The 12,521-nt window shown below is 39.3% G+C and overlaps 1 protein-coding gene across 9 annotated transcripts in view; it reads left to right on the forward strand.

Moving 5' to 3' along the window:
- Window positions 1–12,521, forward strand: part of ATRX (ATRX chromatin remodeler) — an 80,665-nt gene that overhangs the window by 10,236 nt on the left and 57,908 nt on the right. For 4 of the 9 annotated variants that reach the window (XR_008971106.1, XM_057400424.1, XM_057400414.1 and 1 more), the window contains 5 exons: window positions 3,217–3,272; window positions 4,981–5,033; window positions 6,682–6,803; window positions 8,058–8,177; window positions 11,674–11,783. Coding sequence is in view for 8 of the 9 variants with exons in the window: in XM_057400424.1 (XP_057256407.1) it covers window positions 3,217–3,272; window positions 4,981–5,033; window positions 6,682–6,803; window positions 8,058–8,177; window positions 11,674–11,783 (461 nt within the window). In the remaining variant the exon portion in view is untranslated. Of the gene's footprint in view, window positions 1–3,190; window positions 3,273–4,980; window positions 5,034–6,681; window positions 6,804–8,057; window positions 8,178–11,673; window positions 11,784–12,521 lie in introns of all 9 variants that reach the window. The other 5 variants (XM_057400431.1, XM_057400432.1, XM_057400449.1 and 2 more) reach the window with 4 other exon arrangements.

The raw sequence follows: 12,521 nt of genomic DNA on the forward strand, positions 1-12,521 counted from the left end.
TTTTATGGTTTTCTTTTCAATGTAGATATGATCCTAAAGTCAAATAACTTTGTGATGTTATTTCACTAGATCGCACTGCACTGAAGCAATTACGCAAAGGCTTAATGTAATTTAAGTGGTGGTATCTTAACAAATATACAATAGGCCTTTGATACAAAAGATCTGAATCTTTTTCTAAACATTAAAAGAAGCTAATCTTTATGGTAATTCACTTTCAGTGGAGCATGAGATGGCAAACATGCATGTATTTGCTGCACTAGGGGTTCCTGGTTGAGTTTTCCTTGATGTGTAAGTGCCGTATCTTGTTTCTTCTGCTGCAGAAACTTACAAGGACTTCTGCAGTCTTTGTAGGACTGAATAATCTGCAGAAGTCCTTGTAGTTGTGGAAGAAGTTATGGAGATGATGTTTTCATAATTATTTGAAAAAGGTTTCTGTGTGTCATCTGGAAACATTTGGAACCAGAACAATACTACTATAAAAGCTCGAGTCCTATTGCAAGGTCAGATTTGGTGTTAGAAATCTTTACTTGGAAGTTAGAAATTTAAAACGGGTCGTTTTGATTACAGTCATAAAAAGTGAAATTATTTTGTAACAGCACCGAATAAAATCTGTTTCCAAATTTAATTAGGTTAAATCTGTTTCCTAGTTAAATTGGGACTGGATGCAGGTTCAAAGCCTTGCAGTCTACTGTCTAATGAGCTAAAAGTTATGCTGAATTGCTAGAGTACAGGAGAAGGAGAATGCTTTGGTTGTGTGAGTGAATTTTGAATGAATTACTCAGTGAATTCCTGAGTGAATTTTGGAACTCTTGTTATCCTAAGTGATAAATTTACACGGGTTTTCTGGGGTGCAGTTGTTATCTTTAGTGTTTTGTCTTGAGAGAGAGTCTGCTGCCATGTGGTGCCAACCTCCTCGTGTCAGCATCAAACTGAACCGTTAGCGTAGGAAAAAGAAATTAATTCATGTGGTACTTCAGCAGCACAATAATCTAAACTGTGATGTAGGTGCACCTCAGAGTGGAATTTGGTGAGGAACATGCTGGGAAAAAGGAATCTTTTCCCTTTATCCTGTGTAGTTGTTAAGCAGTTTGGCTCCTTCGCTTAAAAACCAGATTTACTTTGAAACAGGAGTACACTCAGTAATCAGTAGCAGGCATGTTTCAGTGTTGGTTTTGAGACCTCAGATTTTATTTCTTAAAAAGGAATGTGTTAAAAAGTCAAGAATTAAACACTTCAGTATTAGGAAATGCCAGAATTAACCCTGCAAATCTACTTCCCCTCCCAATTTCCTGTGCATAATGAAAGTGCCTTTAGCAACTGTCCTATGTTTTTTTTTAATCCACATGATGTTCATTGAGTGTAAAAGTGATAGACATGATTGGGGCCAAATCAGGTTTATATAGTAATGGATCTCATTTTGTTCTAGCATTTGGAGGTTATGTGAGCTACTGGATAGTGTTGTGAGGAGGGAGATGATGATGAAGATGTTTAACTGTGGCTCAGGAGAGCTGGGACATGGCCCTGCCACAGACACAGGTCAATTAAAATATGAAGCAGTTGCTTGCTGAGTTACTTCCATCTTGTGCACTGCTGTGGTGCTGATTTGTACCATAATGCTGTGTGCAAGGAATAAGTAAAGTGAAATTGCACCAGAAACTTTCATTCTGGCTTTTCTTAATTCTTGAGTACTTGATTTTACAGCTTTACTAATGTTTCCTCACCTTTTCTGAGCAACCTGGTGTAGTGGAAGGTGTCGCTATGTGCGGTAGGGGGGTTGGAGCTACGTGATGTTTAAGGTACCTTCCAACCCAAACCGTTGTGTTATTCTATGCTTCTGCTTTCAGATTGGGTGTTTCCCTCCTCTACATTGCATGCATGCCAGCAGGAGAATCACTGGGGAGCAGGAAGTCAGTCTCTCCTATGCTCTGTGTCAAGTGACCAGCCCCTGCCCTAGAGCAGCAGTGACAGGGGAGCTCCTGTGCTCTAAAGCTCTGAAATGGAAGGAGCATGTGAGCTGGGTCAGCACTAGGAGCTGGAAGGGGATGTGGCATCCTCAGCCCTTCTGGAAGGATGGAGCATCCACAGCCTGCTCACACGTAGAAACTGGAGCATGTTCAGTTGCTTTTGGAGGCAGTGCACATGAAGTCTGGTTAGGAGGTTGAATGCAGAGTCAACAGAGATTGGAGCTGCCAGTGTCAGAGATATCTCTGCCAAGCATGTACAGATTGGCATTTTCCATGGATTTGTCACTTGGACAAATTGGTTAAGAGTAGAAGGTGGGCAGCATCTAATCTCCAGAAGCAGTGTCACCCTTCTTACACGTTAATCAGAACAGGGGAATACCTATTCCAGAGGAGAAATTGAAGGTACTTAAAAGGCCCCAAATTTTTGTCTGTTTCCATTTTCTATTCCCCCTACCGGCCCCCCCCCCAGGCTTCACATGCTTAAGTGGCTGGATCATTTTGGCTGAAATTCACCTGAACAGTTCAGCCCAGGTCAATACCCAGCATCAGATTTTCAAATAAAAGTGGTTTATTTTTCTTTTTAAGTGTAAAAGAGAATGATTTGATTTTCCCAGAACTGAAGTTTAAGAATCATCCAGTAAATTGCAGTGCTTATGTTAAAGATACATATCCTGTGATTATACTACCACTTTACTTGCATGTTTCTCAGTAGTGCATCCATTAAAATACTGCTATTAATAAGCCTTTTGAGGAACTTTGTGCAAGTATCACTGAATCACTGAACTTAAAATCTTCCATCACCTGGACTGCAGATGGATCAGTTTTAGGTTACATGTCTTTAGGTTTTATATTCCACAGTTCCGAAGATGGAGAAATGGGAGTTCTGTGTCATACCCTGCATCAGATGGGATTTCTGTCTGTGGTTCCATGATCCCAGATTTAATATGTGGCTTTAATGTCAAGATGTGTAAGAGAGAATACTTAAAGCTACTTCTTAAAGATGAAAAGAAATGCACCAACTCTGTTATTTCTGCGTATACAGTTGCACTTTCATTTCTTCAGTATTTCTTAAGCAGTGACAAAGTTTCTTGGAGCATATTAGCAACTTAACTGAAAATTAAGACTGTGTTTTGTTGTACAACAGTTTGTCTTTATTCCTGCTGGTGAAATGTAAGCAATGCTGTGATGTACAGTGTGATGAACTTGTAGCATTTCTTGCATTTCAGTGGATTCCTTTAATTTCTCTCCATAGGTAAAAGTAGAGAACCTAACAGTAGTCCAGCATCAATGGAGAACAACAGAGAAGAGGTAGGAATAAAAATGCTTTTGAATTTTAGTTGCATGACTAATGAGAATGGCTGGCATAGGAAACGCTGAGTTGATTTTTGTTGCTTGTTCAATAAATACCTAAAGAGTATTGTCAGAACCATGCAGTAGATGTCATCCTCTCTGCTGACTGGAAACTTTAGCTGTGAAATGTTGCAAAAGAAATCCAAAATTCAGTTTTAAAGTTTGAATTATTCTCACTTTGATTCAAGCATATGCAGGCAAGCCTGTTCTCTCCCCCCTTCATTTCTAACTTATTGGAATACATGGATTTAGTTAGGCAACTTCATTTACTTTCTGATGCGCAATAATTCCAGGGAATAATGTCTGTATCACAATTCAGAGAGTTGAGTTTTGCTCACCTGAGGGGTGCAGTTGCTCTTTGGTTAAGAAATGCCAAGTGTTATAATTGATTCAGATCACAAATATTGCAAAGTGAGTTTTTCTTTTTTAAAGAGGTTTGGTTTATTACTCTTTTATTCTGTTCTTTGGTTTATGTATAAACGGGCTCTATTTTTGGTTTAAAAGAACTGGTCTCTACCTCTTATTTACACTTGCACCCTGTTACTTGGATAACAAGGGGTATTAGGTGTCCTTTTAGGCAAATATGCTTCTTTTTTAAAAAAGACAAAAAGATGGAGATGCAGGATTTTTATTAAACATGAGCAGATTTCTTCTGTATGGTGTTACGTACATTAAAGGCATATTTTGTGGTATGTCTTACTAATACTACTGTCTTGTTGGAAACGTTCTGGGTGATAGTATGTTAACATATAGAGAAAGCACAAATACCGGTGTCCTGCCTTACTTTGTTTTTATTGCAGTAAATTCAGGTATTTATTTGGTACTGCTCAAACCTCGTTATATATTTGCACAGACCTTTGAAAAATCAGTTTTCGTGTCAAGACAGCAGCCCCTTCTGGCATATGAACCAGGTCACAAGTGTCTGCATTTGGCTGGCAGTTCTTGGGGCCATAGTAGTGATAGCTTCCTTCAGGAGCCTTTTGTATCTGCATGTCAGAAAAGATGATGGTTTCTTCACATAGCGTGAAAACCAGTCTTAGACCTGCATAAGCTTCTGCAGCACTAAGTGCTGTGAGGAATCCTGGTGAATTGTGTAGAAGTCAAAAAGCAGCATGGAGGCAGATGTGAGTAAGGCTGTTCTTCCATGTGCTAATCATGAAGTTAACATCGCAGCAAAGGTGCAGAGAACAGGAGGTCCCAAGACTGTTCAGGCTTAGGACCAGGCAGTGATCATGAGCTGTTCTCAGTTCCTTCTCCAGGACACTAAGGGAACTTTCAGCAGGTAGGGAACGTTGAGGATTGCAAGAAGTTCCTCAATTTCATGAAGACTCAGCGCTTGAGATACATGCAGTGTTTCTCTCTGAACATCTCAGCTTATGACAGTGCCCTCTGAGTTTAAGATACGTACATAGGGGGGGTTAGTGAGCATTAGTGACTTAGTGTTTAGTTACACCTGTTTTTTAAACTCCATAGATTTAGTTGAACTGAGCTGGCATGACTGTTGAAATTGTGTTTCACATTTGCTAATGCTTTTTCTGCCTTTGTTATTGTTGTAAAAGTGATGGTGGCTTCTGAGATGTGTTCTAGTTATGTCAGAAACTGGGTTTTGTTGACAGGTCACTTGGTCACAAATGTGTTGACTTTGGCATTTTTTTCTTGTTTTTAGGGCAGTAGTTCTTCAGAAAGAACCAAATCCTTGGGGTCATCACGTTCAAAAAGGTTGGTTTGGAAAATAAAGCTACTACTCTTAGGCATGTGCAACTGTAGAAAAGTCTGTGTGTTGTGGCAGTGACTTTTAATATAGACCAGTATAAATCCGTTAAGTTAGCAGAGTGTTGGCAAAACAAATGCCTCATAGTGCACTTAAAATGCAAATCATCTTTCAGGGTCAGGATCACAAAGCTTGAGTTTTACTAACAAAGCCAGCAGGATTATTCTGTATCTTCAGGACAAAGATGTTTGTACAATTGTTCCTTCACTCCTGCTATTTCTATGCAGGATTCTTCCAAAAATTTAAATTGGGTCATAGGGAAAAGAGGCTTTTTCTGTACCTCACTGTTGGGAGACTGTAGAATAAGAGTGTGCTATGAAGTTGTCCTGTGCAGAAACTGCCGCTTGTTGTCTCTCTGCTTAATCCCTTTTGGCTCTTTGATTTTACCGAAGTATGGAGTTCACTGCTTACCAACCAGTTTGAACCTACAGGAGGCAAACTGTGTGTGTGATCTAAGTAATAGCAGACTCATTGTAGTAGAACTCCTTCTCTTCTTTTGCTCTCGGATGATGCTCATTCATGTTATGTCCTTCATGATTTTTTTAATCCTAGTCTCCTGTATAGATAGGTGAGCTCTTCTAGTGCATGATTTCAACAGCTGCCATATTACTGCTCTTTACAAGAGTGTATCTCTCTTCACACTCCTTTTTATCCTAGTTTATTATTTTATGTATACTGGAATTGAATAATATTCTTTCTCCCTTTTTTGTTTGTGTTGATTCCATATTTGCACCCGTGGTTCTATGTATGCCTTCAATTTCCACCTCATCTTCAGAACCCAGTGTCCTGCTGAACCCTTTTTCACCTACATGATTCTTTATCGTTTTTGCGGTCTCGTTTGGTTTTTTTTTTCTGCTTCCTCTCTATCAGTAAAGGTATTCCCCACTCATACACTTACCGTACTGTGCCTGAGACTGACAAAAGCAGTATCCCGCAGTAGTTGATGTATTACCTTCGGACCACTGAAAGTTATGCTCAACATAGTTTTTTCTTTCTTCTTTTTTCCTTCCCTCCCTGCCCTGACATTGTAAATTCATCCATTTTAATGGATTCTTTCTGTTATGTTTGTGTGAAATTCTGGCAACTGGTCCTTTTATTCAACAGTCATTTCTTTGTGCATTTCGTTCATTTCCTTGCATCTTTTCTGCCAGGCTGCTTACTGTCATTTGCTAATACCTGTGTGTTCTGTTTGCACTGCTGTTAAACTTGAAATGATGTTTCTGAGCGGACATTTCACTTGTGTTTCATTTCAGCTTTTTCCCTAGAGGTGTGGTTTTCCTGCATTGCTTCTTAAAAACACAGCAGACCTTGATTTTCCCAGCAATATAATACAGCAAGCATGTGAAACAAAAGTACTTTGTTAGTGTATCATTTTATTTCACATAGGAGAGTTGAGTTCCTGTTCCTAACAAGAAAATTAGCCTACAACTGATTACAGTAATTCAGAGCATCCCACCTCATAATGTCTTAAATGAACTTAAAATGAACATAGGTTTCCCCAGTTAGAACGGTGCTTTGCTTGCAAAGCTCCAGGCTTATCTGCATTGCAATATGTCGTATTTGTCATGGTGTGGGGCTTTTTTTCTGTCTATGCAGGAAACCTACTGTTGTAACAAAATATGTTGGATCAGATGATGAAATCTTAGATGAAACTGCAAATGAAGATGTTTCAAATGAGAACTCGGAAAACGATGTTGATATGCAAAGCTTGCCTAAAGGTAGTTCATGTCTGTCTTTGTCTCTGAATTCAGCAAATTAGCCAAGATGATGATGCAGCATAATTGACTAGAATGTACATGGATTAGTAAAATACCTATCTTGGGTTCTGTATCTTTTATATAGAAACAGATGCTAGTGCACACACACATCCCCTGTGCATGTGCATGTGCAAGAGGAAATCGGGCCCCTTTAGTTTTGAGCCCAGCATGCTTCAGGCTGTGGGTACACCAGGATGTGCTGGTGGCTTTATTTCAGATGCCTGCTGACATCTGAATAAAACCAACATGAAACAGGGGAAGTAATTTATTTCAGTTCTTTTGTACGAGTCTCAAACTCTGTCACTCACAAATCTTATTTTACTGTAATTAGATCAACAAAAGCAAAACTAAATCAGGAGAGAAATGTCATTATTTGATCTATTTTTAAACACCCTATTAAAACAGTTAATGCTATAAGCCTACATCCCACTCTTCTTAACTACAGTGTGAGTTTGATTAATCTCTTCCATTTCTTACCTATGAATATTACAGGAAAACTTCATAGTTTTTATGAATACCACTGTGTACTGCATGAGTAGTGGTATTTAAAGCACTCACTTTAAAATTATCTTTTCAGAATGTTAGATTATTTCCAGTGTCCTCACAACAGAAGTGGTAAATCTGAGCTCTTAAGTAGGAAAGATGGTTTTTTGTTCAGTTTGAGTAGTATTTGTCTCTGTTTAAAAACAAAAGGCGATTTCTGGATTAAAGACAAAACAGGTCTGATTCTATTGCTTTTTCCTTGATTTCATGTGAAAATAAATTAAGATGAGGGAAACTGGATAGAAAGGGAAAAGAGAGAGAGAACAGTAGTTACTCTAAGGCTTTTGATGGATGTGACCTAACCAAAGTCCTTTATTTGTAGCACTGCACTGCAAATTCCTGTACTACACATACCAGCAGTATGACAGTCTTGTTCTGCACAACCACATCAGGGCAGAGAGAGCAGGATTTGCTCCTCACAGCCCGTTCAGTCTTTGGCTTCTGTCCTGTGACTGCAAAACAGATGTAGATTGAAGTGTGTGGTGGTTTGGTTTTGGTTTATTGATTTATTTTGAATTTCTTTTTGCTGTGAACATCTGTGCATTCAAACTGAGTTTTAGTTAACAGATTGCACATTTTTTTAAAGTACTATGTTGGTCTTTATTTAAACAGGACTTTTGCACTTCATTTGGATGTGTAATGGTTTCCAATTTCTAAATAAAATCATTCTAGGTACAGTGGTTGTACAGCCTGAGCCAGTGCTGAATGAAGACAAAGATGATTTTAAAGGGCCTGAATTTAGAAGCAGAAATACCGTTAAAATGAAACCTGAAGCTCCCAAAAAGCGTGGAGGTAAATACAACTTAAAGCATTTATTTAAACGCGTTTCAGTTGTTGCTTATGACCACATTTGGTACATCTAAAAATCATTCCTATTTCTGATCAATTATCCTAAAAATACCTCCACTCTTCTGGCTTTTTGTTCAGTAAGGATTCTAGCTGACTGCAGTTAGCCTCCATTGCTGCCCCTGCAATGCAGCAGTGGAAGCTAAGATTAGTTCTCGTTAAACTTCATCTTTTCAGTAGCTATAGGATGCATCATTAGGTGCTCCATATGGCCCCTTCTTGCTTTGTATTCAGAGCAACTGCTTGGTTGCCATCAGGTGTTACAGGTATTCCTTTATTTTTTTTCAGGATTATGTCAGAACTCTATTAATGCATTCAGGAACATTTACTAACTCACCAAGAAAGCAACCATATTTGAGCAGGGTATAGGCATGTTATCAGTCAGTGAGCTAACAAGAAACCCCACACCTCTTAACAATTCAGATACTTTTTTCTTCTTGTTTTTATATTGTGGGAAATCGTGTGGCCTTTCTAAGGATTAACTCTGAGAAGCTGCTGTGCCAGCTGGTTTTACCATAGCTGCTGCTAAAACCGAGGAGAAGTTAGGGAAATTATAGTGACAACACAAATTAATAGCTCATTTATTTTGCAAAATGTAAAGGAGAGGGAGGATTATCTATAAAGTAGCCTATAAGAAGGCAGATACTTCCTTTAATACTACTAATATCTGAGTTTACACATCTACAGTGTTACCCAGGATATTCAAACAGCTCTGGTACATGCTACGCATTCTCCCCATTGTATCATTTGAGGTACTTGCTCTCTTTTAAAGTCTTACTATAATTTAGTAAGTGCTATTTCTCCATTTGTGATTGAACAGGAGTAAAATGTGACTGTGTGGAAATGTGCTTTTGCATACATACGGGCTTGTGCATGATTTTAATCACATTTTGAGCACTGATGTTTTCTGTCAGTTACTAATCTTTAAAGTCAGATCTGTTCTGTTCATGCAAGACATCCTATGCAGCATATAGAAGTGCTGTTTCCATTTGAATTTATAGTAATTTTAAAGAGGGCCAACAAAGATCTTCAGGGGTGTAGTGTTAAAAAGATAGGACCTGCCTGGGCTTTGTGGCCTGTGTCTGCATCCCCAGGGCACTTCATATGACCTGCCCTTCCAGCTTTTTTTCCTCCATCCCTAGAGAATTATCAGGCTTTCCTCTGTGTACCTGGACTGGTTACTCACATACTGGTGCCTGATGCAAGGTATTAGTTTTGAAAGCGACATCAAGAGTTTGTTTAAGCCATACCTTTATCCAGGGTAAGCTCAGTTGTATCTGTGTCACTGCAGATAATCTTTGGCTTGATTTTTAAAGCTGTTCAAGTCCATGTGTTAAGCTCCTGTCAACGTTCAGGGAAGTGGGATAGGTACAGTCTCCTCCTGTGTTGTGCCTATTTCCAGACCAGAAGGGGTAGCCAGGCAAGGGACTCCGACTACCTCAAAAGCAGCTGGATTAGGAATGTGTCAGACCACCTTTACTTGGCAGCATGCACAGCAGAAGTAATGCAGATTCCTTTACACTTGTGTGCAGCAAGTCTGGTTGCATGAAATGGCACTTAACCTTTCTCTTGCTGTTAGATCGAGGTGGCAAGCCTGTGCACAGGGCTAAGTGCTGCTGCTTTCAGCAGGTAAGCGTGTAGTCCTAGCTACATGACATCCTGAATCCTAGGCACAGTGCAAGTAGATAAATAATAGAATAAAAAATGCCAGCCTGTCTTGTTCTTTGTGGAGTGCATCTCCACATTTTTACTAGGAGTTATGTGTCCTGTCTATATCGGAGATAATAGTAAGAACTCTCACCTTTCTAGCATCCAGATGCTCTTATCCATGACTGTAAGAGGCATTGTGTCAGTCCTTATTTTCCTGTCATTTTTTTTCCTGGTGCCAATTTGCAGATTTTAGGAAGCCGGCAGTAGTGCTTCCCCTTAAAGTTGTAGAGAAGGGAATGTGACTTGGACTTGGCAGTGAACAGCTTGTTCTCCTTCGGTTGGCTGTTACCCTCTGATCCTTACACCCATTTAAGGACTGTGATGTTTGACAGAGCCTGGGTAGGTTTCTTAGCTACTTAGTGTACTAGAATGTGATGTTCTTTTCCAAGTAGTATGATAGGATGGATGTGTTTATTTGAGGTTTGACAGCAGCATTTGAAACAGGCATTTGAGCTGGTTTTGAGGTCATGAGAGGTGCTTTGCAAGTCCTCAAGCTCTGCAGTGCATGCACTCATGCATGCATTGAAGTTGGAAACAACAAATCTTGTATTCCAAATTTCAGACTGCTATTTCCACGGAATTGTAAGGGTGTATTAGTTATTCTTACTGCTCTGTAACCTGTTTGAGATGGTGCTTCAATAGGAAATTGCTAGTAGCTCATGTTCATGGAATCATAGAATAGTTAGGGTTGGAAAGGACCTTAAGATCATCCAGATCCAACCCCCCTGCCATGGGCAGGGACATCATGCACTAAAGCATGTCACCCAAGACTGTCCAGCCTGGCCTTGAACACTGGCAAGGATGGGAGCATTCACAACATCCTTGTCAAAGGACAAGTCACAGTTAAGTGATCCCAAATTGAACCTTTATCTGCTTGATTCCAAATTAAGCTTGCGCAAGTGTATGAGCTGAGTGTATGAGCTTTCACGCATGATCTTCCTCTTCTTGAAAGCATCACTACTACAGAAAACAAAATGGTCTCATAGTGTTAATGAGTTGGCATGTAGCGAGCCTCCCAACATCAAGTTCACCACCTTTCAAAGCAAACTGGGGGATTGTCATTAAAGGGAAGCTTTTCTGACCAAATGTGGATAGAGGAGCACAGCAGTACACAAAGTGTGGGAGTAATCAGGAAGATGGCAGAACTGTAGTTTCAGACAACCCCAAACAAACAGAAACAACCCCAAGCAAACAGAAACAACCCACCATCAAGAAGGAAACGAAAACGGGAAAAAGATTTTTTTTTTCCAGGCACTACTAGAAGAATTTAATGCATTTTCTGTAATGATTTCTCATGTTTTTCTTTGAGAAACTAAAACTGGATGTGAAAGAAATACCATTAATACAAACATGAATTACAGTGGTGTTTTATGAGTAAAGGTTAAATGAGGAAGGTTGTACAAAATATCAGGGCTGCTTTGAAAGAGTTTTAGTGATGACTTCTTTAGGTGTGTTCTCATGAGGTGACCGGTTAATCCAAATTAAATCTCTCAAAGGAAAGAAGTTGTATCTTGGCCCCAAGTGGAGTGTAGAAATGAGAGGAAAATTCTTTCAGTCTGTAATCGGTAAGTGGTTACAGAGAGATTTTGGTAATGCTGGGTGGTAAAGAAAAGGCATATGAAAAGCCTGACAGGCCAAAACACTGTAAGAAAATGAAATGGTTATATAGCGATTTCTTTAAGAGAATTAAAAACCAAAGCAATTAATGTGTGGTTTATAATCCTCTCTATAGAGGAAGGACTACATGGGATTGTAAGCTGTACAGCTTGTGGCCAACAGGTGAACCATTTTCAAAAGGATTCAATCTATAGACATCCTACACTGAAAGTTCTTATTTGTAAGGTATGTGGTAAACAGTTCTACAGTTTATTCCTGTTTGTTTGTGTCTGAAATGTCATATTAGCTTGGGTGGGATCTCTGTGGGAGTAGTTGTTGTTTATTAGCCAAAAAGCTTTTTAGTTGTTAACAGTTACAATTGAGGAAACTAAAAGCAGAAACCAGAAAGGCAAATGCAGCTTGCAAATTGATGTTCCTGTTTTCGTATACCCCAGATAAACTGATTGTGGTTTCTTTGTGATTTATTTTTATGGTTTTAAGTCTCATTTTAGTGTATTTTTTAGTGTTAAATGAGCTATCTGAAATTTCTGCCTACTCATAATGTATTGTAAGAGCAGATTCAGTTCTGGATCTCAGAGTAAAGCATTTAATGTAAAACGACGTTGGAATAAAGAAGTGGGAAAGTAGCTTCCAAGCTTCATCAGTACAGCTCCTGGACTTTTTTGATTCCCAGCTGCCTGTGTAACAATGATCTAGTACTTAATCCCAAACCAGCATCTAGGTCTTCAGCTATATGGTTTCATGGTGGCTTCAGTTCACCCTAAGTTGCAATGGGAAGAGGTGGGGAACAGGAGGGGAAGTGACATCCCTATCTCCTGTTATGGGTACCTCTCAGTGTTCAAAGAGATGTAGAGAGATCTCTCTCTTGCTTATTTCTATAGTTGTAAAGATCCTGTATTTCTAAGGATACCTCGAAAGGTAGATCCAAATCTGCATTACAGTGCACATTTAGCATTCCCCTTC

The sequence above is a fragment of the Pezoporus wallicus genome, unplaced genomic scaffold, assembly GCF_028554395.1.
Source record: "Pezoporus wallicus isolate ANWC-B61680 ecotype Strahan unplaced genomic scaffold, APGP_CSIRO_Pwel_v1 contig_8803, whole genome shotgun sequence".
Taxonomy (NCBI): domain Eukaryota; kingdom Metazoa; phylum Chordata; class Aves; order Psittaciformes; family Psittacidae; genus Pezoporus; species Pezoporus wallicus.